Here is a 25669-nt window from a genome sequence, read left to right on the forward strand (position 1 = left end):
TGATATTTAAAGACCCTATAATGACAAGGAGTGTTGCAATGGAATGGCATTTAGCAAATGTGTTGCTAATATCATAATAATCTACTATAACACTGCTCCTATGTACAAGAATATAACTACTATAATACTGCTCCTATGTACAAGAATATAACTACTATAATACTGCTCCTATGTACAAGAATATAACTACTATAATACTGCTCCTATGTACAAGAATATAACTACTATAATACTGCTCCTATGTACAAGAATATAACTACTATAATACTGCTCCTATGTACAAGAATATAACTACTATAATACAGTTCCTATGTGCAAGAATATACGTGTAACTACTATAATACTGCCTCCTATGTACAAGAATATAACTACTATAATACTGCCTCCTATGTACAAGAATATAACTACTATAATACTGCCTCCTATGTACAAGAATATAACTACTATAATACTGCCTCCTATGTACAAGAATATAACTACTATAATACTGCCTCCTATGTACAAGAATATAACTACTATAATACTGTTCCTATGTACAAGAATATAACTGCTATAATACTGCCTCCTATGTACAAGAATATAACTACTATAATACTGCCTCCTATGTACAAGAATATAACTACTATAATACTGCTCCTATGTACAAGAATATAACTACTATAATACTGCTCCTATGTACAAGAAAATAACTACTATAATACTGTCTCCTATGTACAAGAATATAACTACTATAATACTGCTCCTATGTACAAGAATATAACTGCTGTAATACTGCCTCCTATGTACAAGAATATAACTACTATAATACTGCCTCCTATGTACAAGAATATAACTACTATAATACTGCCTCCTATGTACAAGAATATAACTACTATAATACTGCCTCCTATGTACAAGAATATAACTACTATAATACTGCTCCTATGTACAAGAATATAACTACTATAATACTTCTCCTATATACAATAATATAGCTACTATAATACTGCCTCCTATGTACAAGAATATAACTACTATAATACTGCCTCCTATGTACAAGAATATAACTACTATAATACTGTCTCCTATGTACAAGAATATAACTACTATAATACTGCCTCCTATGTACAAGAATATATAACTACTATAATACTGCTCCTATGTACAAGAATATAACTACTATAATGCTGCCTCCTATGTACAAGAATATAACTACTATAATACTGCCTCCTATGTACAAGAATATAACTACTATAATACTGCTCCTATGTACAAGAATATAACTACTATAATACTGCCCCCTATGTACAAGAATATAACTACTATAATACTGCTCCTATGTACAAGAATATAACTACTATAATACTGCCTCCTATGTACAAGAATATAACTACTATAATACTGCCTCCTATGTGCAAGAATATAACTACTATAATACTGCCTCCTATGTACAAGAATATAACTAAATAAAAAATCATCAAAACAGGTATACCTCTGTATTATATCACCATCATGTATTGTGCCTTTATCTAAATTTACCTGAAATTATAAATCTGTGAAATCCTGATAATTTTGATAACATATTTATTACTTTACAAGTGTCTCAATAAGAGCATTTATTTGGAAGATAATATTACTCAAGATTCAGACTTTGAGTACAAATTTTGGTCTTTGGGTCTCTCCCAACATGGAGGCTTATGGTACTTTGGGTGCAGCGGGTTATAAATACTTAGTCATCCATTGCCTTGACCAGGTAGCCATTAAAAATAATGTAGACATCAGTCTCATCATTATATAATGCGTTCTCTCTTTCCCTTTTGAACATCCGCACCCAGACCTCATCCCTGTCCTTCAGATGGAGCATAAGACTTTGACTCTGCATAATACTGCGGTCACTGGGTTGTGCGTACAAAATGGCCATCTCTTCACTGTTCTTCATGATATGTAGATAGGTCTCCTTTAAGTTCCATGTATGTACATTAAGGTTAAAGAAATAGATCCCAGGAATGTAGCAGACGAAGGTTCCCGAGAACATGTTGAAGTGCTCGTACAAGTTCACGAACGTTGTGTCGAATACAACATTTTGGAAATATTCAGTACTGTGTATGGATTTACGACGGGCCACGGAAAATGCTGCATATTGGATCTTGCATGAATTCCCTGATGGACCCGTTTGACCCTTTTGACCCTTGAAGCCTTGTGGTCCCAGTGATCCTCGTTCCCCTTCCTTTCCTGAGACTCCTGGAGGCCCTTTTCCACCCATTTCACCCTTTTCACCTGCAAAAGGAGTTTCAATGGCATCAATTTTGTAACTTTTTTGGTTTAAGACATGACATAACAAGTGATCATTTTCATGAGTGGACCCTCCTAGACAAGGGTGAGGATGGCTGGGTGACGTGCAGAACTCCTACTGCCAGCAATATTAAGGTGGATATCAATTTTGGAGTTTTGGGGTATAAGACATGACAACAAATAATAATTTGCATGAATGGACCCTCATAGACAAGGATAATAGTTGAGTAATGTGAAGAACTTCTACTGTCAGCAATATTAAGGTGGCCATACCCACACCCTCTCGGCTCGGCCATGTATGTTCTCAATAGAGAGTAAGCCACTACAAGACTCCTCTTGGGTTATCTCTCTTGAGAAGAAGGTATCAGCCATGTTGAAATTTATGATGCCGATCCTTCTCTTGTCTGATGTATGAAAGTACATCAAATACACATTAGATGGTCAGCTGGTTCCACTGGTTTGGCAGAATTTTGCCTAATATTTATTGCCAACTTTTTCTTCCAAACAAATCAACTGCCTTGAACTTCGGCCATGACATTCATGAACCAGAAACCTCAGGATGCTATAGGTCCCTCTTACATGAGAGGTGATGAAATTACGGAAGGTGATTTCATAAATAAGTAAAGAGGTTGTCTTATTAAGACAACCCCTTTCTATATACTATACTATAGGGCATCATAGAAGGTGGTCCACCACTTGGGACCCACCATACATGACGTTATGCTCAGGTGTGCCATGTCTTACTTTGGCCAGCCTTCGAGTTGCCAGTATGTAATGGGTTTCAAAAGCTGGACCTGTGGTAATCAGCTGATCACTTGGGCAGCTTAAAGTTAAAATGGGGTTGTCTTGATTTGACCTGGAACATATGGTAGATATGTTTTTTGCTCCGTTACCCTACCACTTGGGCCATTTCGTCACCTTTTAGAATAGTCATCTCTATACGAGGCTGGACTCTTGGCATAGGGTAGACAACATATTCCTTCATTCTGCTCTTCTTGGGGGGCTCTGCAGGTTCCTCTGAGGCTTCACAACAGCGAACGCATGAGGGATTGCCGACTTCCTGCCATAGAAATGTTCTTGGTGCTGCAGCATCAACAGACACAACAGATGCCAAGATGACGACCACCGGGAGATGCATCATGGTCATTTTGGCTTTGCTGAAATAATAATAATAGTAATGAAGCAAGGATGTCACACAGTACTGAGCACTACATTATTTAGAAACATTGTGGCTGCCTTTTGCCACCACTAGGGGGCCAATGTGCGTGCAGCTCTTATTTGGGGCAATAGGAGCCATATGGAGCTGCAAACATATAGCCATCTAGTGTGGAAAAAAGACATTTTAACACAAAAAAATTGTCCGTACAAATAATATATGCAGTCGTGACTGTTGTGAATTTTTTTACAAGAACATATTGAAAAGGTCAGTCTCAAAAATAGCTTTTCTCTTTACAGAACACACGATCCAGATGCTGAATTACATTTTTTATTTAATTGTTTTGCTTTTTGTTTATTTCAAGGTTTAAACAAAGTCAGATTTTAAGTCAGAAATTATTGTAGTTAAAGGGGTTCTGCACTTTGTTTTAACTGATGATCTATCCTCTGGATAGATCATCAGCATCTGATCGGCGGGGGTCCGACACCCGGGAACCCCGCCGATCAGCTGTTTGAGAAGGCAGCGGCGCTCCAGCAGCGTCGCGGCCTTCTCACTGTTTACCGCCGGCCCACTGACGTCACGACTTGTATCAACTGGCCTGGGCGGGGCTTAGCCGCGCCCAGGCCAGTGATACTAGTCGTGATGTCACTTGGCCAGCGGTAAACAGTGAGAAGGCCACGGCGCTGCTGGAGCGCCTCTGCCTTCTCAAACAGCTGATCCGCGGGGTTCCCGGGTGTTGGACTCCCGCCGATCAGATGCTGATGATCTTTCCAGAGGATAGTAACATAGTACATAACATAGTAACATAGTACATAAGGCCGAAAAAAGACATTTGTCCATCCAGTTCGGCCTGTCATCCTGCAAGATAGATCATCATTTTAAACAAAGTGCAGAACCCCTTTAAGTTAGAGCTGCCCTAACCAAGTAGTATTTTGGAGACCACCCAACACTTAAAGGGGAACTCCAGTGAGAATCATCCGTAGGTCTCATGCAGTCGGAATCTTTACAACTCTGATTTGTACAGAACAGTCATATGGCCCCCACAGACATCTATTCGTCTATACTCTACCTCTAGGTTCCTCTAATTCAATATGGAGGCATAGTGCGGTTTCTTCCTATGCACCACTACTGCGGTATTCTCCCTTAGAAGCATCCATATGGAGACACCATGTGGCAGCACATGTAGTACTATGAAAATATAGGCACCACCATAATGCCAAATGCACAGGGGACTTAAACAGAATTCTGGAGAACCGAGATCCAACACTTGAAGTGAAAGTCCACCAAAAATCACCTAATGACATTTCTTTAAAAAAATAAAATAAAAAAATATTAGTGTGGGTCCATGTATAATAGAGCTCATGTGGATTAATTGAAATCTCAATAATCAAATCAGAGGAGCTAACAGGGGTCACTTTTCCATATTTCTATGCTGTAGGGATAGTAGGAATTGTGTTCTGCCTAGTGCAGGCCCTAAGGGGGTGGGTCTTGACACAGGGATTCTCTCATTGGTGTTCTTACATCATGTACCACCCCCTAGGATCCATTTCTTGAGGTTGTGATTGGCTCCCATGGAGAAATTGATGTTTTAGCATGATATTTTTACTTGATAGACTTGTGCGTACCCATGATAGTGTGCACAGATGAGGATGGCTCCTAAGGAGGAAACATCACACATATTAAATTATAAAATGAGACCACATTGCATTTTTATAGTTCTGAAAAGCCTACAAAATGTATTTATGGGGGACTTATATATGGACTTATATATGGACCTTGACCTCATCTGTGGCTCATGTCTCCAGAATGAAGCAGAGAGATGGCCACTCATGCAGAGCTACTCTCCAGCACACTCTTTGGGGAATACAGAAACAACCCAGTGAGCATGCTCACTATAGAGCATGACCGCATGTATGGCCACTATTCAGGGGACATAAGACATGAATGTAATATATGAAAGGGTGGTGTACATATGCAGATGGAAATGGGCATCCAAGTGCTCGACCACATGTTTGCTTGCGGCCCTCAAGCTGTCCATTGCCAACCACTACTGTAGACCATGGATAAAAACCCATGAGGAGAGGCCATGGTGGCTTCACGAGTATAGGAATAGAGAGCCAGACTGCATCCCTCCATACATCTCTAGATATCTTTGGTCTATGTACATACATTGTGTGTTTGCAGTCGTGTGTAAGCACATCATTTTTTGTTGTTGATGTTGCAGAGCCCGATAATGCCATTTAAGAAATGTCCCAATGTCCATGAGATAAATATTTAACGTCCCACCTACCTCGGCCTTTCATATTAGAATCCAACTTTTAGTTTCTAATGAAGCAGCCATTTGCCCTGGGGCAGCTGTGTGTTCACTAACAAGAGTAGGCTGTGTGAGTTCAATCACCATCCAAACCATGCCGCTGGAGGACAATTTCCTTCAGATCTCATCTGCTTTTCATTGAGGCCTTTGAAGACAGCCGGAACATCATCTACTCTTGCCGGGCCCTTTAAGGCATTGCCACCATGGCAAGCCAGGAGATTATCCTCTCCGCTTTGACGTGTGTCTTCCTCCTGAGCAAAGTTATCACAAGAAAAGTTTTGAGGTCTCAAAGATAGGAGGAATTTTAGAACATCACCTGCTTCCACTTTCTGCACACAGGCTGGCAGAATGTGAATGAAGAAAATGAGAGGATGATGAACAGGTTGTTCCTTGGTCCCACTGCTCCTGTCTTCTATTTGCTGACTTTATAATATGTGTATGTAGACACAAGTGGTTTTGATGTTGCCTCAAGTTACTGGAGACCGGCAGGAGAAGACTAGAATAATGCAACAGCTGCTTAAAGGGGCGGCAAGTCAAGAGATGCTTAGCAGTCTGTAAGAGTTTTTGCAAACTTCTGACACAAAGTTGCAGGAATCTTGCAGAAACGGGTCCCACGTTCTCGAAGTTTATTCATGGCCATAATGATTGCACTAATCATGGTCCAAAAAGTCAACATTCATCCTTTGGATGGTACATATTTGTAACCCTACTCACCACTAGAGGTAGCTGACTGTATGATTCAGTAGTAAAGCTGTCTTCCGTTGGCTCCTAAGCGCCATCTAGTGGCGGCTGTTAGAATTGTATAATGACGCAAAAAGTGAGCATAGTGAGTTTTTCTTTTTTTCCGGACTTGCAGGAGAATCTGCAAGGGTTTTGCATCAGATTTTTACTTCGTCATTGAAATCAACGGAGAAAATGCACAACAAAGAGAGTGTCGCTGCAGAGGACCAGGCATGGCCATGCTTCCTTTTTGTACATAGGCTGCAGATAATGGCTGGGGGTCCCAGTTGCAGAACACTCTCTGATCAGCTCATTGTCAGGGGATCCCTTTAAAAAGATCACCTGTCAGCAGCATAAACCCTATTAAACCAGATGTTCTGCTGTGTAAGATTGACCCTCCTGATTAAAATGATACTAGAGGGGAAAAAAAATACTTTTATTTTGTATGCAAATCAGAGCTTCAGTGCTCCGAGGGGCGGGGTCTCTCTGTGCACTCCAGCTTTCCAGTGTGGACCACACCCCACGGTGCACTGACGTTCTCAAATGCCTAAAGAATAAAAGTCTGATATCTTGGGATCTCCACAACTGATTTTCCCAAGAGTAATGTCAATTTAATCAGCAGGATCAACCCTATTAGGCAGAATGTCTGGTTTGATTGGGTTAATCTTGCTGACAGGTGCGTTTTAACAAAAACGGATTTCCAAAGTGGACAAGATACCATCCATTTTCAATGGTAAGCTCATAAAATGGTTGCAGGCATTTTTACAGGTCTCCTCATCCCCCCGGGTCAGAACCACATTGGTCGGTATACTTCTCTTACTAGGCACTCCTTGATGAGTTTCTTGTGTGACATCTTGCACTAGGCACTTTGTTCTTTTATATTTATTGTGGTAATTGGACTCTTTTCTCTCCCCAATCTACGTATACCTGGTTTTACTTGCGTGAAAAGGCTGCACTTTGCAGTTTCAGGCATTATCCTGATTTCTTTCTTTTTTTGGGATGCGAAGGGAGATTGAAGATGCATACCACTTATCAAGGGCTCGGTTTCTTTTGTATGCGACATATGTATTGTGGTTCTTCTTCTTCTATTTGTCCTGTGTATTCATGCCGCTGCTATTGGTTTTTACTATTTAATATGTGATGAATAAAATAGAATAAAATATTTATTTGGATCAGTTGTAGGCTGTGTATTGTGTTTTGGTGTCGAGATGTTTACAAGCTGCTAAGATGATGAAGCGCATCCTCCAGACAGCTAATTAAAGAGAAGCAAGTACAGGCCGGACCTAGGGCTGCAAGCCTGGGGGGAGGCCCGGCATGACAGAGGCTTGGAGGGAGTGGAGCGGTTAGGGAGTTTGGGGTTTAAATTGGTAGGTCAAGAGTGGGTGTTGCATTAGGGGAGGGGGTTAAGGTTTTAAAAGGGGTGAGAAGAGCGGGAAAGGGGCCATTTTGCAGGGGACGGAACTGCTGCATCACCTCTTCAGTGGCGGTTCAGTACCTGCGAGTATGTCTTCAGTTGATATGCTGCTGGTGCAGCTCCGGGCGGCAGCGGAGAGTAGAGGTCCAGGCCTCTGGCACGCCTTAGTCCGGAGGAGACCCCGAGGGTTCGGTGCCGGGTTAGGAGCCCCTCCGGCACGTACCGGAGGAAGGAACACTGGTATCAGGCGGTCGCAGGGCCGGCTCTATAATAAGGCAGACCGAGCGGCTGCCTGAGGGCACAGAGAAGGGGGGGTGGCGCCAGGTGGAAATTTATTGATTTATTTTTAAATACATAACTTGCGGACTTGGCCCGCCCCAGCCTGCAGGTGTGCCGTGCGGCACACAGGTTCAGCAGCACGGCATCGGCAACACAGACAGTCACAGGGTCAGGGGGGTGTGCATGAGGCCGAAGGATGATAAAAAGAAGGAAGACGAGGATAGGCGGCAATACCGTTTGATCCCGCTGACTTTTTCCAACTGGATGCAGGCGTTTGTGATCCTGGCCAGTGTCATTGGGGAGAAGGCACCGGAGAATTGTTCTGCGCTTTTCTGTTATCTGGACGGGATAGGAAAGGCCTATAGGGTATATGGGGGCTGGGGTGGTTGAGGTATGATGAGCAATTTAGGCAATGAAAAGCAGCTCGGTCTAGCATTCGGTGAGATCATAACGATATAGGTTTGTGGATGCGGGTCATGGCTCCAGGCAGGGCGGGGCAGTCTTTTCCAGGGGAGGGTGCCGGGGGTTCTGGCAATCGGAGCGCTTGGCGGCCTTACAAAAGGGGTTATGTTTAACGAGGGTTAATGCAGGTATGGGGATAAGTGCACAGGTGTTCCTCATGTGGGGGGAATCATGGAGCACAGCGATGCTTCAAAAGTCGTAAGGGAAGAGGTGGGGGCGATGAGTATGGAAAAGGGGCGGACGCCAATTCGGGTAACCGAGATGGTGCCCTTTCTAAATACCCTAATGTGGAGGCGGCTGAGTTTTTGTTGGGAGGCTTTAGGGAGGGTTTTCGGATTCCGTTCGTTGAAGGCGAGTTTTGGCAAGGGAGAAAAAATTTGAAAGCGTCCAGGGGTGGTTACTGAAAAATTGCGGAAAGAGGTGTAGTTAGGTCACATGGCAGGGCCCTTTCGGGACCTGCCGATGCAGGATCTGCGGGTGTCACCACTGTGGGTTTTTTCAAATGAGGGAGCTTAATCAATTTTGCCTTATTCATCACCTTTCATTTCCAAAAGGAGGTTCGGTTAACGACGGGATTGCGCCGGAGTTGTGTTCGGTGGTGTATATATCGTTCGATGAGGCGGTTCGTTGGGTTCGGTCTTATGGGCGGGGAGCATTGTTGGCTAAGGTGGATATTAAGGCGGCTTTTGGTCTTTTGCCAGTACACCCGGATTGTTAGCACTTGCTGGGTTGTTTTTGGGACGGGGGGTATTTTGTTGATCGGTGTTTGCCCATGGGTTGTTTGGTGTCGTGCGCTTATTTTGAGACGTTCAGCACATTTTTAGAATGGGTGTCGCGTGAGTGGTCGGGTTGGGGTTTGATTATCCATTATTTGGATGATTTCTTGTTCATTAGGCCGCCAAGTTCGAATGGATGCTCCGTGATGTTACATTCTTTTGAAGCCATGTCGGAACTTTTTGGGGTTCCCTTGGCGCAGGGAAAAACAAAAGGCCCTATGCCGGTGCTGAGTTTTTTGGGTATCGTATGGGGTGTTGGCGGCAGAGCTGGACTTATTTACTGATGCGGCGGGTGGGCACGGTTTTGGGGTGTATTTACAAGGTCGATGGTGTGTAGGGAAGTGGCCGCTGCGTTGGAGGGAAGGAGGCTGGGTGAAGAATTTGGTGTTGCTGGAGCTTTTTCCCATTGTGGTGGCAGTGTCCATTTGGGGGGACTTTTTCCGAAATAGGGAAGGTTTCCATTGTGACAACTTGGGGGTGGTGAAGGCTATTAATCGTATTTCGGCTTCATCTCGGCCGGTTGTGTGCTTGCTTCAGCATTTGGTTTTGGGTTGTTTATCATTGAATGCTTGGTTAGTAGCGACTTACGTGCCTAGGGTAAGTAACTCAATTGCGGATGCATTGTCTCATTTTCAGTGGGACCGGTTTCAGGAGATGTGGAATCTGCCATTTGGTCAGTTGGAGAGTTGATGAGGGGATCCTTGTCAGTAGGGACCTGGGCGACATATGATAAGGCATAAGGGTTATGGAAGGAATGATGTCAGCGTTTTCAGGGGAACGGTTTAGAAGATGGGGTTCTGTTGTTGTTTGTGGGGCATTGCAGAGAGGAGGGGTGGTTGGTGACCAGAATGGGGAAGTTTATGGCGGGGGAGGCTTTTGGTTGTAAGTTTGGGGCATTGCACATTGGGGAATTGGTCAGTCCGAATAAGAGCCGTGCAGGTGGCCTTCAGAGAGAGGATGTGGAGTTATTTGCTGATAGGGTGGAATTTTGTATTAGGAGATCTAAAACGGATCAGTTGGGTGATGGTTGTCAGGTTGTTTTATACCAGGTAGTGGCATCGGTCGCGTGCCCAGTTCGGTGTCTTAATGAATTTTTTGGGGGAAAGGTTGGGGGTGAGGGGCCGCTGTTGGTCCACGAGGATGGGTCTTTTCTTTCACAGTTCCAGTTTTTAGCAGTGCTACGGGCTTGTTTGGCAAGGTTGGCTAGAGACCCCTCCCTGTTTGGAGGCCACTCTTTCCGGATTGGCGCGACCACGGAGGCCGCTAGAAGGGGGTTGGGGGATAACGTCATTCGTCTTTTATTCGATGGGAGTCTATCCGGTTCCGCTCCTATGTTAGGCCTGCGTTGTTATAAAAGGGGGGGTATGGAGTTTGTGCAGGGTTGGGGGCATGTGAGGGCCGTTTTTGTTGATATGTTGTATTTTGTGTTCCCTGCAGGTGGTTCGGCGTACCTGGTTTAGATCATGGGGAACTCTTACGTGTTCTGGGGAGCATGCGGGCTGCAGTTAGGCCGGATGGTAGGCAACTGGGTTTTCCGAGAGAGGTGGCAGTGATTCGCTGGTTGGGGATGAGAGGAATGCTGTGGAGTCGAGTTCGTCCAGAATTCCATAGATTTGCAAGGTAAGATGTTGCCCCTGGGGTGTGGTGTTACATGTGGGGGGAACGATTTGGGGGTATGCCCCTTTAGGGAGCTCACAAAGGATATTAAATTTTATTTATTGCGTTTGTGAGCTCAGTTTCCAGGTTTGGTGACAGTCTGGTCGGTCATGGTGCCGCCGAAACAGTGGAGGGACGCTAGGTCAGTGGAGAGGGTCAACAAAGCCAGGATAAAAGTTACTAGGGCCGTAGGTCGTTTTGTGGTGGGGAATGGCGGTCTTGCGGTGCGTGATAGGGAGTTGGAAGCGGGTGAGGGGGCGTTTTGGAGGGGGAATGGAGTTCACCTGAATGGGTGGGGATTGATTTATGGTGTTTGGGTTTACAGGACAGGATTGAGTTGGCTTTGCAGGTGTGGTGGGACACAAGAAGGTGAGGTGTCACCACCTTGGGTAGTGGGTGGTGGTGGTGGGTCCTTGGAGTTGGTGGTTATGGTGGATCTTGCATGGTGGGGAGGTAGCCAAGTGGGCTCTGGACTCCCCAGGTACTGGAATTTGGGCCATGATATGGCGGGTATCTGCCCACGTTTGTTGCCCATGGTTACAGTTTTCTGCCTCTGAGCCGGCGTTTATCGGCTAGAGGTAATTTAATTAAGGGGCGGGGCAGTTACCCGTCAGGTTGCGGGGCTCCAAGTACCCTCCCCGTGTTTTATGTGTTCCTTGGGCAAGCCTTCAGGTGGGAAGGCCTTTTAGGGTTGGTTATTCATGTTATTTATTGTATGTTTGTTATGTAATAAAATGGCTGCTGTGGCCAAGAAAATTCACCTGTTGTGTTGTGTTTTTATTTGGTTGGGAATGGGGGAACATAGGGGAGAACGACTCGACAGTACGCTTGTCATGTAGATTGGCTCTTGTTTTCTAAACCCAAGGTCAATGGCTTCATATTTCCTTTTCCTGAAGGATCCCCGTATGTGGCCTGAGCGGTAACCCTTAAATTCCCCTTCATCCAGGACACCGGTCAAGTAATCACATGCTCCACGTGCAAGGCATCTCTTAGCAAAAATCCTCCCCCCATGTCCAAGGTCTGTCCAAGGAACAACTGAAGTTTGGAGTATCTCTGCCTCATCTGAAGTCATCTCCACCCAAAACTCATTTATTATTGCTTGAGGCTAACTGGATTGGCAGGTCATGTGCCAAGAGGGGCATTAACAAGGAATTTTGGGCAGTGTTTTTGGGCACCCATTGAGCTCTATATGACCTTCATGTCTGGATCTTCAAGCCTGGTAGATTATTTTTTTTACCACCAGATTGAAATGAGCAGCTTAAAGTTGTTGAGTCAACTGTAGGTGCCTATAAGTTGCCCATTTTGGCTGCCATTCAAATGATTGTCATGGTCTCTATGAGTTCTCCAGACCAAGATATCTTCTTTTGAACCCTTTCTAAGCTCTAACTACTAAACTGCCTGGTCAAGGAATAACAACATGGACAGATGTGTGAACAAGACCAAATAAGACAATCATCCGAACATGAGAACATGCTTATTTATTGAATGACCCACCCAAAATGTGCCCTTGAGACACATGAAGTTGTGCCAAGATTTCACAACCCTCATCTTGAAGTTGATTAAGATTATATCCTACAAAAATGTATCGACAAAACAAGTTCTAAAGGGAACCAGTCATAGGGATCGGTATCTTAAAGGGGTTCTCTGCTTTGGACAATCTGTACTTGTTAGATGGAATGCATGACAATAAGCAGATCACATGGGGATCAGCTGTGATCTGTAGGGAAACCTGGCAGTAAGTGTTTCAATTCCATGCAGCGCTACCACAGGAGAAATGAAGTATTACACAATGTCCAGCGAAATCAATAGGGTGTCTGTGTAATGTAGGACAGGACAAGTCCTCCAGAGTGAAGGTCGCTCTTTGTAAGCACTCTGGCCAATAGACGAAGATTCCTAAACGGGTGTATGACAATGGGTTTACAAAATTGGAAAACCACTTCAAATAAACTCCAGCATTCAGACAATCTGTCTCATACCAATCGGCCAAATCTCTGTCAGGGGAAACCTGGATTGGGCAGGTTGAACTTCAATACCCAATCCTTTAGTTCTCAAGGGAAATAAGCCATTGCCAGAGGTGTCTGTTAAAGGGGTTCTGCACTTTGTTTAAACTGATGATCTATCCTCTGGATAGATCATCAGCTTCTGATCGGCGGGGGTCCAACACCTGGGACCACCGCAGATCAGCTGTTTGAGAAGGCTGCGGCACTCCAGCAGCGCCGCGTCCTTCCCACTGTTTGCCGCTGGCCGAGTGACGTCACAACTAGTATTACTGGCCTGGGCGGGGCTAAGCTCCGTTCCCTTGAATGGAGCTTAGCCCCGCCCAGGCCAGTTGATACAAGTCGTGACGTCACTCGGCCAGCGGTAAACAGTGAGAAGGACGGGGGGGTCCCGGGTGTCGGATCCCCGCCGATCAGAAGCTGATGAGCTATCCAGAGGATAGATTATCAGTTTAAACAAAGTGCAGAACCCCTTTAATCAGCTTACTCTGAGCCAAGGCTGCATGTGGCTGGTGGAATCGGGAAGATTAGCTGTCGGCCCAGCAAACATTTGGCTGACAGCTATTGAAGGTGTATGGGCACCTTAAGGTTCAATCATGGTCAAGCTGTATGGTTAGTAGTACTGACTACAGAAGACTGCATCTTGTGGATCTGAGGAGCCCTCCAAATGTTTTTGTATTTTTTTGTAGATTTTTTTCAGCTTCACCTATCCCCCCAAGCTTTGATCTGTCAATTTGGTTGGTAGGTGCTAGAGACAGAGGAGATAACATGTGTTAGCAGGAGTGTAGGAAGAATTAGGAAGCAAGGAGGTCATTGTTCAAAGAAGTCACTTTATTTACAACCTCAAGTGGTGGGAAACTGGTCCAATGGTCATGTGACATAAGGTTCTCATCTACCATGTTTCGTTTATAATCCTAGTGTCTTCTTTAGGTGAGGTCTTAGGACTTCTTCTGGCCTGAGTGTGAATGCTACGCCCCTAAAAGCCTAGATCTAACACTTGCCCCCTAAACCCACAGGACCCTACTTATGTCAAGATACATAATACATGACTTCAATACCACATTGCTTCATAGTAACCACTCATGTCTGTATGGATCTAGAGTAACATTTTTGCAGAGTCCACCAATGTGGACAGTTTTTTTGGATGGAGTATTTAAGCCGTAGTGACTTCATGTGTCACAGTACTGATTGCAACTATAACATTAAATGACTACTTGTGTAACGGATGTAAGTCAATGGGGACGGATCCGTTTTCTATGACACAATCTGGCACAATAGAAAACGGATCCGTCCTCCATTGACTTTCAATGGTGTTAAAGACGGATCCGTCTTGGCTATGTTAAAAATAATGCAAACGGATCCGTCCTGAACGGATGCAGATGGTTGTATTATCTGAACGGATCCGTCTGTGCAAATCCATGACGGATCCGCACCAAACGTGAGTGTGAAAGTAGCCTAATGTGTAGCCTAATGTCAGCTTTAGGTAGGACTATTTCAGCGTCCCACTGCAAGGCAGTAGTACACCGCTAAAGGGGTTCTAGAGATGCTTTATGATGTCTATGCATTTTCCTGTATAATAGGGAATAAATAGTTAACAGGCCATAACAACCAGTTGCTAGGTAGAGCTGTGTATCTCTGCCCATAGTGATGAGAGCAGAAGAAAAGACACACTACTGAAGTATAACGCAGCCAGAGAAGCAGACATATAGCTAAAAATGGAGAAAAGAGCAAAATAAAATTTACAAAGCAGCCCAGTGTGGAGAGAAGGTGCGAGTAGATGCTCTGTGGAGAAAAGCTGTCTGAACAGCACTTTTGGAAACTTCCTAACTGAATATTCAGGAGATTTAAGGCTACCGTGCCTCTGCCGGAACTCCGTCCCCGCCCCCATTATATCGGGGGCACGCGTTCATTAGCGGCAGGACGGATCCGACAGGCTGTTCACACGACGGAACAGCCTGCCGGAGGTCCGTGCCGCTAGTGTGAAAGTAGCCATAACCCTAAGTTCACACCTGAGCGTTTTACAGCGAGTTCAAACGCGCTGTAAAACGCTCAACACGTGAAAACCAATGCTTCCCTATGGCCCTGGTTCACACTTGAGCGTTTTACATTGCGTTTGAACGCGCTGTAAAACGCCCGACGCATAAACAAGTTCTTGAGCTTTTTTTTGGGGCGTTTGTCGCGCGTTTTGGCCCATAGACTCATTGGACAACACTGCAGTCAATCACACAAATGCGCGTTTACTATTGCAAAAACGCGCATAAAAACGTGCGACAAGTACGCGCGTCTCAGAAACGCTCAGGTGTGAACCCAGGGTAAGTCTTATGGTACCTGGGCGCACTATAAAAGCACACTGTGGAAGTTTCTATAGATCCACATTCCACAAAGAACATTGTAGAAACATTTATTCTGAGTACACCAACCCGCCAAAAAGGTATAGACCTTAGTCTGACGTTGGGGACCGCCCTGTGGTTGCAAAGATTTGAAGTGTTGCACCCGTATTTCAGGATGCTTAGGCTTAAAAGAAAAGTGCAGTGTGAATACAATTACTTCAAAAGACAGTACCCTGCAGCCATGTACCCTGTGAGATCCGTGGAGAGTTTGCACATTGTGTAAGAACTGCCAGTCCATGCATGCTGAGAACTGATTCTTCAGTAAAGAAGCGTTCTGCTGTTTACCTGGCCTCCTTATTTCCTGCACTGACACCATCTTCGGCTGCCAAGGGACACTGCCTTGCCCTTCACAATTCATCACCATCAATGGCACCCCGAACCACGATCAGGAAGAAGAAACCCCAGAACCCGGGCTGTTCCCTAAAAGTAGTGCCCCTTCCTGTTACTGCATGGCCCAGGGAGAGTCTGAACCGTGAGTACAGCTACTCCCATCGACCACACCACCCCTGTGCCTCGGGGTGCTGTTTCATGCATCTACAGCTCACAGCATGCCCTGACAGCCGCATGCTGGGGGTTGTAGTTCTACAACAGCTGGAGAGTTGAGTTGGAGAGCACTGCTTTAGCCAGAGGGTTTATGGCTGTATCTACAGGACCACCTCCCCACAGCTACTAATCTACACAGCCGGCGGCCATGGACACTGCGTCCGCCACTCACTGTTTTTTATACTATGAGATAAGATGCTCTCAGCAGAAGCAGAAAAGAATTCCTTGTACGCGTTCTTCAAAGAGATCGGCGACTTGTTCTGAATACGTTAATATAAAGCAGACTGCGGCCGTGAAATATTTAACCCTAGGAGCATCAGAGCCTGCCATAGAGGATGACTGCCGGCAGTGGAGCACATTCATCACAAGCAAAACTTACGAAAGACGTGAGATTATTAATCATGCATAAAAAATTTGACCAAAGAGGTGTTAAAGGGGCGTGCCAAAAAATGTATTCGAAACTTATGGTGGTTATTTTGTGCAAAAAATTGGCGCACATGTACTGTACAACAGCTGAAGGTGAGGTAAGTGTGTCTGTTATAGAGCGCTCAATGTTTCGCATTTGATATGTCGTGGAGGTAGTCACAGTCACGCCCCCTGCCACAAGATGTACCATGGTGAAGAGGCTCATCTTACCCGCAAAGCCTCACCTATGTGGTCCCCATCTATAGGTATCTTCTTGTCGAAGTCCCCGTCACTTGGTCCCCCACTGGTCTCATAACCCCAGCCATAACTGTTTAGCTTTGTGGGATTACCCTGCAGAACAGGCTTTAAAGGGGCAGGGCTTATGAAAGTATGCCCCAAAATGGGCAATTTTGTGGGCGTTCCTGGATAGCTTGGGGGTGGAGCTTAATAAATGTCCCTCCCCCAGGGAATCCTTAATGCAGGATCCGTAGGCGATTACAAAGAACATTTATTTTTGTTGTTACTTTATTTTTGTTAAAGAAAAATGGTCTGAAACCCAACCTCCCTTTAAATTTTCCAGCCTCATTTTCTACACGTGGGCTTAGCGTGCAGCAAAAAACGCTGCAAAACATTGTCCATAACGTTAAAAGAGACTTCTCCGAGTCCGTTTCACATGGTACACATGTTAAGGAGCGTACGGTTTTCAGGACAGGCTATATTTTTTTTAAAAAGTTACATTTCCTGGAACTGCTGCTTAAACAAAAAAAACATAACAGAAGCAGAAACAAAAAGAACAAACAGGCAACAAAGAAACTAAAAAAGAGCAACAAATTATAAACTGTCTAATGCAGAAACAAAGAAATCTACCAGGATGACGGGGTCCGATGGAACGGTTTTGGGTCAGAAGAAGGAGAACTTACGGTTTGGAGACCCCCCGCTCTTTTCATGTGCTGATCCTGTCTTGTGTTTGCCGTTCGCCTTGTTCCTAACAAAACACATTGTTAGATTTTAGGACTCCACCCTTGGTGGCGATTTGGAAGTAAAAAAAAATAATTGGCGTCTCGTGTGACTGCATGAACCGGCGATGTCCCCACCCTGGGGTCTCTGGCTCTTACCTTTTACTCCTCTGCAGGGTATGTCAGAGATTTTTGCCCCCCCTTGTCCGCTGCTCCGGTTTCTCCAGGAACTTAGGATTCGTCTGGCAGAGATTCCTGAAGACACATTGCAGAGTCCTCCTGGAGAAGTGAGATGGAAAGTGTTACATTTGGCTCTCACGTGTGAATTTGCAGCGTCTTCGGTCATCATCCCTGTCGGCCCTGGGGCGAGAACAGAGGCACTAACACTAACAAAAGGTGAACCAAGGGCACGGCCTCTGCCACATAGGTATTTACATACACCCCACACACGTCACTGCATGCAACGCAGACATCTACATCTATCACTACAGATTGCACATCTTCATGTCTTAGGAAAGCCCCGTTTGAAGAGCAATATGGCCCCCAGCTCCAGGACTAGCTTAATTGCAGTACCACGCATTACCTGTGGACAACAGTGGCGCTGTTTCTGGAAGAGGGCAGCCATTTTTTTCTAATCATGGACAACCCCTTTAAAAACATTGCACAGATAAGATCAAGTAGTTTTGCGTATCCTTTGCTTTACTGATTTTGAGTTCTTTTGTGTTGTTTTCCTCACTCTTGTGCAGAGCGGCTTTCAGAATTCTGCCGGTTGCCCTTGGAAACAGACAACAGTCTAGCCCCACCCCTTTGTCAGACATGTGACCTTACAGATAAGCACAGGTTATTCTAGATCTTCTCGAAGCTGAATGTATACTGTATGGATAGCATGAATTCTAATGAAGGTTGGACTGGATCATGAGAAGATCTATTGGTGGGCCCAGGGTTTGACCCTTAATTTGGCCCTCAATTCAACAGCCCCCACCCCAACAAAAAAAAGGTACAGTCCATATCTGACATTGGAATGGTAAGAGGAGGAATGGAGGAGTCTCTTGCTACATCTACTACATCTCCCATGGACTGTTGGACCATGAACTTTTGGGGTTCAAAGGGTTTCACGTAATTAACCATACCTGAGAGAAAAAATGAGACTCTCACATTACTCCATAATCCACTCCTAGTTGACCAGTTGATGTCTTTCAGAACAGGGAGCATGTGCAAAACGTCTCCTCTCATAGTGATTCAATCAGGTCTCCCGGTCACCTTGCCCATCTACAAGCCTGTGTGATCACATCAGCCTCTCTATCTATGGCTATTTTTGAAAAAAACAAATAATTGCACCAGACATGGATTTCACCCTTTATGACGCCTGACCTGTCGTAGGGAAACAGTATTCATTGGAAATGGTCTGACATGGCGAAGCTTTAGAAAATGGTGCACGCTTTATTAATGTGGTGACCATTGAGACCAGACCTTCAAAAGTGAAAACTGTTGGGCAAGAGAAAAACATGCCAAAAATTGCATCCAGACGATTTTTCAAGATGGTGCTTCTGTATAGAGAATGGAGGTGCTGGACCATGACTGAGACAGAAATGCGACATGTTTTGACTTTTTTTTTCTCTCACCTTGAAATCAGATCTTCTTTGGTGGATGTTTTGATGGTGGATGTTGAGGAGACTAGAAGAAGATGGCTGCCATGTCAGGACACAGAGATTGGAGGGGAGAGGGGAAGAAGTTGCCATAGCAGCCAATCAGATTCCAGATCGAGAAATGTCAAAGGTCCTAGGGAAAATGAAAGTAGTGTGACTTGATTGGTTGCCCACTACTGCTTCTTGGTACTAGTTTTGATTAATCTGCCCTTTTAAGGTATCATCCATAATGGCCTTATCTGTAGGTGCCCATCTGACAAGGTCTCCAGTAATCATGATGTCTGGTTCTCGAAGTCTATAAAGTTTAAGATGACTTTCATTACGTCATAATCGACTCGCTGTTGACCGATCAATGTCTATTAGAAGGTGGAGTGTGTGAAAAACTTGACATCTCATGATGATGCCCTCAGGTCTCTTGGCCACCTTTCTCACCTACAAGCCTGTATGATGACATCAGGACATTTTCTCTAAATTCTCAGTGCTCACTTTCGCCCCCTGCTGAACAATCTCTGCAGGCATGGAGGAAGGAAAGCAACAACCAATCTGAGCCTATTATGGCAATGTTTGAGGAGACTAGAATAAGATGGCTGCTTTGTCAAGCAGAGGAAAAGAGCAGTCTCCATAGCAACCAATCAGATATCAGCTCTCATATTTCAAAGCCCTTATAGAAAATGAAAGCCACTTGATTGGTTACCCACTACTACTTCCTGAAAGTAGTTTCAATGAATCTACCCCTTTAGCTTCTCATCCATGGTGGGGTTTAGTAGGTTCCTGTCAGATGAGGTGACCATGATGTCAGGTTCTCAAGGTCACTTTCATGTCAACATTACTCCGTAATCCACTCATAGTTGACCGGTCAGTGTTGGTGGTGTTGTCATGAGGAGACTAGAATGAAGATGGCTGCCATGTCACACACCCTTTAGTGGGGTTGAGTAGGTTTTTCATCTGGCGAGACATCTGGTGACCATGATGTTCGTTTCTCAAAGTCTCTAAAGTTTAAGATGGCTTTTATGTGCACATTACTCCATATACCACTCGCTGTTGACTGGTCAATGTCTTTTAGATAGGGAGTGTGTGCAAAACTTGACGTCTCATGGTGATGCCCTCAGGTCTCCTGGTCATATTTCCCACCTACAAGCCTGTGTGATGTCATCAGCATGTACCAAAATTTTCCGAGCTTTCTCCTGTGCTCATTGTCATCCCCTGCTGAGCAATGTCTGCAGGAGTGGAGGGGGCGGTGGGAGCAACCACCATCCTGAGCCTATTTCCGTCTCACACGGTGCAACCAAAGGCTGGAAGACGTCCATCTCTAGAAGAATTCCGCTGTGTGAGGAATGGAACTTGCAAAGGAACTGGGTGGAATAGGATTGGATTTTATGTTAGCTGTTGCAAATATTTGCACACCCTGAGAAAACAGGAGTTTCTAAAATTGTATGTAATGAGCGCCGAGCCCTGCAGAACCCATCGCGCGCGTGGCGCGGTCAGACTCACCTGAGGACCAGGAGAAGATTTTCAGGCCTTGTTCCCACAGACGTCTGGAACACAATTCCTTAATTCCACAAAAATGTTGCTGATAGGACTGGCCGGGGGCGGTATCTCCACACGAGGTCACTTGGGACATCCGGCCGCTCCTGCAAGAATTGTTTTTCATGATAAAAATAGCTACGATAAGGGGACGAAGGCTGCAACGTTCTGCTGGGAGACGGGGCTGTGATGCACGGAAGCGTCCGTGTAGATAGCAGGATGGGGGTTGTAACCCTTTTTGCGCAATAGTGTAAATATATCTGACTGTGAAAATAAATCATGTGAAGAGCGTGTGCAAAAATCTCTGGGCACACTCCATCATTCAGGAGGCATGTACTCCATGTTAAAGGGAAGCCTCCATCACAAAGGATTCAGATTTTTGGATGTTTTTCCTTTTTGTTTAGGCAGTACTATGCCACTGAAAATTAAATGCAAAGCACAAATGATAAGAAATCCTGTATACATAGGTAATCTGCTGTCAGTTTACTGCTGCTGTGAGGGGGAGATGTTATCAGCAAGGTACTCCTCATGATAATAGTAGGTGTAGAATAGGGATAATGGTATTGTTCTCTTGCTAGGCCTAGATAAAGATGAACTCCTATTGTCATTTTACTGCTGCTGTGATATGAAGATGCTATCGCAAGGTAATCCGCATGACACTAGTAGGTATAGAATCGGGATAACAGTATGACAGCTCTGTTGTTCTCTTGACAGGTCCAGATAAAGATGACCTCCTATACAGACAGGTAATCTATGGTCAGTTTACTGCTGCTGTGTGGGGGAGATGTTATCAGCGAGTTACTCATCATGATAATAGTAGGTGTAGAATAGGGATAATAGTATTGTTCTCTTGTTAGGCCTTTTTTTAACTACAACCCGAATTTTCAGTCCACGCACAGAAGAAAGGCACAGAACTACGGGTTTCCCATTGAAAACAATGTATTGTGATAAAAAGAGCAAAATGTGATAAAAAGAGCTACAGAGCACAAAGCACCTAACGGAAATCCACACGTCTAAGGAATTAAAGGGCAAGTCCGCAGACTATTGAAAGTAACCTCAAGGATGCCAGACATAGCTACACAGACAAAACGCTATAAAACAATAGGTTTTACAGTCAATATCACTCTCATCATCCCTCAGAATGGAGGAGAGATTTCATATTCAGTGGGAGGAGCTTCTGTGCTTCAGCACTCATTGCCGCCCCCTGCTGAATATTTATTATAAAGGTCCATGCACATACTTGAATTGTGTCTGCATACAACCTTCCTATAGGAGACTATAGGGAGAAACGGGCCCAGTGGCTCATGTAAAGGTATTGCCCATCACCCAAGTGATGTCTTTTTCATGTGGAACCTAAAACCCTTGTTTATCAATATGCAAAACTGAATGATCGTCATTACGATTGTTTGTCCCCCTTCCAATTTGAATCGGGCCATGTGAAAGGCCCTGCAACGAGCACCGATTGACTTGTATATCGGCACTAGTCCTGGTATTGGCCCCATAACAGTACCTAGGGGAAGGGCCTGGTCATCGAGCAGATCAGTGGTCTCCAACCTATGGTCCTCCTGCTACTGGAAAACTATAACGCCCAACATAACCTCAGAGCATGCTGGTAGTTGTGGTTTCCCAATAGCTGGGGAGACACAGGTTAGAGACCACTGATAGGGCAGAGTTTTTTTTTCAAAAGGTGCTGAATAGCGCCACTTTTGTCCATAGGTTGGGGGTGGTATTGCAGCTTAGTCACATTCAAATAAATTAGATTGAGCTGCAATACCAGCCACGGCCCACAGAGGAGCTGTTTTTGTGAAGCACACCAGACCTTGACTTCATGTCCATAGCACCTATTGGGGATCTCTCGGATCTGACATTTCTTTACCCCCCCCCCCCCAGCTGTATTTGTGGTATTTTTTTATTATGTTGTCATCTTTTTGTGTGTATTGGGTGCTTCGCTCCTCCTGCTCTCATCTTCTGCTCCCTGTTTTCTTTGGCGCCCTGACAGCTCAGTCACTCCAGGACGCTGCCAGTAATTCCATCATAAAATATTTCCGCTGAGAGAATCAAATGAAAAGCAGAGACGTACTCACATGGAACAGAGTATTCAGAAGTGGTCGTGCAACTGGCTTATGAGAAAAGAGGTGGAAGACAGATGTTGTCGAGCTGCATCTGTTAACTGCTTCACTGCCCAACGTCCATCAATGAACTGAAGTTCTGGTCAAGATTCTGCACTTAAAGAGCACGTGTCATCGGGATCTACCCTACTAAACCAACAATACAGCCTGGTAGGGTCGATCCTGCTGATTAAAATGATACCTGTCTTGTGCAAATCGGTTGCAGCGTTCCTGAGAAAAAAAGACTTTTACTCTATTAGAGAAATGAGGGCTTCAGAGAACGGAGGGGCGTGGCCAGCAATGGAAAGCTAGGTCCCGCCCCTTGGTGGAGCGAAGCCCTTCTATACGTCAAGAATGAAAGACTTTTTTCTCTGGAATGCTACAACCGATTTTTACAAAACAGGCATCATTTTAACCAGCAGGGTCAACCCTAACAGGAAGTACACCTAGTTTAATAGGGTCGATCCTGCTGACAAGTGCTCTTTAGTATAACTTTACAGCTGTGGAAGCTCAGTTCTCCTGATACAGAGCTCCAAATCCTCAGCATAGTCATAGAAACTCTTCTGCAGCCACCACTAGAGGGAGCTCAGTTTCTATGTGAGATTATCGCATATTGGTATAAAGCTTGGTGCAGACAGTGAACCAAGCAAGATGAGCTGGGTGATTTCAGCTCTACAGTTTGCTAAAAATTGTGAATGCAACTCATGTACAATTGGATTTTCTGGCAAATCACTTGTGACAAATAATGCCGGCTTTGGTGGGGGGGGGGGGGGGGGGGTGCTGAGTGCATTGATTTTAAGGTAGGCAGTGGGACTCCGCTGACCCTGTGTAATTCTGTGCCACCTACCTGAGGATCTTCAGATACGGCACACCTACTACTCCCAGCATGCCCTGATAGCCATAATACACACCTCAGCTGCTGCGGAACCTCATCATACACACCTGAGCTGCTGCGGAACCTCATAGTACACACCTCAGCTGCTGCAGAACCTCATAGTACACACCTCAGCTGCTGCGGAACATTATAACACACAGCTCAGGTGCTGCAGAACCTCATAATACACACCTCAGGTGCTTCAGAACCTCATAATACACACCTCAGCTGCTGCAGAACATCATAATACACACCTCAGCTTCTGCAGAACCTCATAATACACACCTCAGCTGCTGCAGAACATCATAATACACACCTCAGCTGCTGCAGAACCTCATAATACACACATCAGCTGCTGCAGAACCTTATAATACACACCTCAGCTGCTGCAGAACCTCATAATACACACATAAGCTGCTGCAGAACCTCATAATACACACCTCACCTGCTGCAGAACCTCATAATACACACCTCAGCTGCTGCAGAACCTCATAATACACACATCAGCTGCTGCAGAACCTTATAATACACACCTCAGCTGCTGCAGAACCTCATAATACACACATGAGCTGCTGCAGAACCTCATAATACACACCTCACCTGCTGCAGAACCTCATAGTACACACCTCAGCTGCTGCAGAACATCATAATACACACCTCAGCTGCTGCAGAACCTCATAATACACACCTCAGCTGCTGCAGAACATCATAATACACACCTCAGCTGCTGCAGAACCTCATAATACACACCTCAGCTGCTGCAGAACCTCATAATACACACATCAGCTGCTGCAGAACCTTATAATACACACCTCAGCTGCTGCAGAACCTCATAATACACACATAAGCTGCTGCAGAACCTCATAATACACACCTCACCTGCTGCAGAACCTCATAATACACACCTCAGCTGCTGCAGAACCTCATAATACACACATCAGCTGCTGCAGAACCTTATAATACACACCTCAGCTGCTGCAGAACCTCATAATACACACACGAGCTGCTGCAGAACCTCATAATACACACCTCAGGCACAGCTATGGTGATGAACATCTTTGTTGACTGCCTATAATGTAAGAGGTGCGGAGCATTATATCATCTGGTCTGTCGTTTGTTTGTTTTTGCAATGTACAGACAGAGCACTCCTCATTCCAACATCTCAGTGTCCACTGCCCCTCACCCCCAACCCCTCCGTATCATTCTCACATCCAACAGAAAGAGACAGAATTTAAGCAAAAAGGAGAAGAAAGAGGAATCACAGAGGGAGGGGGAAGGCGAACTTTGGTTTTCTAAAAACCGTGCTGTTTCTTTACACTTTAAATTCATGATCTGCTAAGAATAACACCATGTCATCCCTAATATGTAAGGTCTAAATACTCATCCATAGAGGCAGTATTATAGTAGTTATATTCTTGTACATAGGAGGCAGTATTATAGTAGTTATATTCTTGTACATAGGAGGCAGTATTATAGTAGTTATATTCTTGTACATAGGGGCAGTATTATAGTAGTTATATTCTTGTACATAGGAGGCATTATTATAGTAGTTATATTCTTGTACATAGGAGCAGTATTATAGTAGTTATATTCTTGTACATAGGAGGCAGTATTATAGTAGTTATATTCTTGTACATAGGAGGCAGTATTATAGTAGTTATATTCTTGTACATAGGAGCAGTATTATAGTAGTTATATTCTTGTACATAGGAGCAGTATTATAGTAGTTATACTCTTGTACATAGGAGCAGTATTATAGTAGTTATATTCTTGTACATAGGGGCAGTATTATAGTAGTTATATTCTTGTACATAGGAGGCAGTATTATAGTAGTTATATTCTTGTACATAGGAGGCAGTATTATAGTAGTTATAGTCTTGTACATAGGAGGCAGTATTATAGTAGTTATATTCTTGTACATAGGAGCAGTATTATAGTAGTTATATTCTTGTACATAGGAGCAGTATTATAGTAGTTATATTCTTGTACATAGGAGCAGTATTATAGTAGTTATATTCTTGTACATAGGAGGCAGTATTATAGTAGTTATATTCTTGTACATAGGAGCAGTATTATAGTAGTTATTCTTGTACATAGGAGCAGTATTATAGTAGTTATATTCTTGTACATAGGAGCAGTATTATAGTATTTATATTCTTGTACATAGGAGGCAGTATT

At 44.5% G+C, this 25669-nt stretch overlaps 1 protein-coding gene across 5 annotated transcripts; it reads right to left on the minus strand.

Moving 5' to 3' along the window:
* Positions 1-1546: 1546 nt before the first annotated feature.
* C1QTNF8 (C1q and TNF related 8) lies at positions 1547-20631 on the minus strand. Of its 5 annotated transcripts, XM_044303692.1 has the most exons (8): positions 20477-20622; positions 18962-19118; positions 17499-17618; positions 17304-17368; positions 5718-5992; positions 5053-5083; positions 3190-3428; positions 1547-2256 (listed from the first exon to the last, which is right to left on the minus strand). In XM_044303692.1, exons 5-8 carry the CDS (start codon positions 5728-5730, stop codon positions 1709-1711), a joined length of 831 nt encoding a protein of 276 aa, XP_044159627.1. In that variant the 5' UTR covers positions 5731-5992; positions 17304-17368; positions 17499-17618; positions 18962-19118; positions 20477-20622; the 3' UTR covers positions 1547-1708. The 5 variants fall into 5 exon arrangements, with proteins under 5 accessions (XP_044159627.1, XP_044159625.1, XP_044159629.1 ...); XM_044303690.1 differs by lacking the exon at positions 18962-19118 and having other exon boundaries at positions 20477-20631; XM_044303694.1 differs by lacking the exons at positions 5053-5083; positions 18962-19118 and having other exon boundaries at positions 20477-20631.
* Between the last annotated feature and the right edge of the window lie 5038 nt (positions 20632-25669).

Source organism: Bufo gargarizans, chromosome 8 (assembly GCF_014858855.1).
Source record: "Bufo gargarizans isolate SCDJY-AF-19 chromosome 8, ASM1485885v1, whole genome shotgun sequence".
Taxonomy (NCBI): Eukaryota; Metazoa; Chordata; class Amphibia; order Anura; family Bufonidae; genus Bufo; species Bufo gargarizans.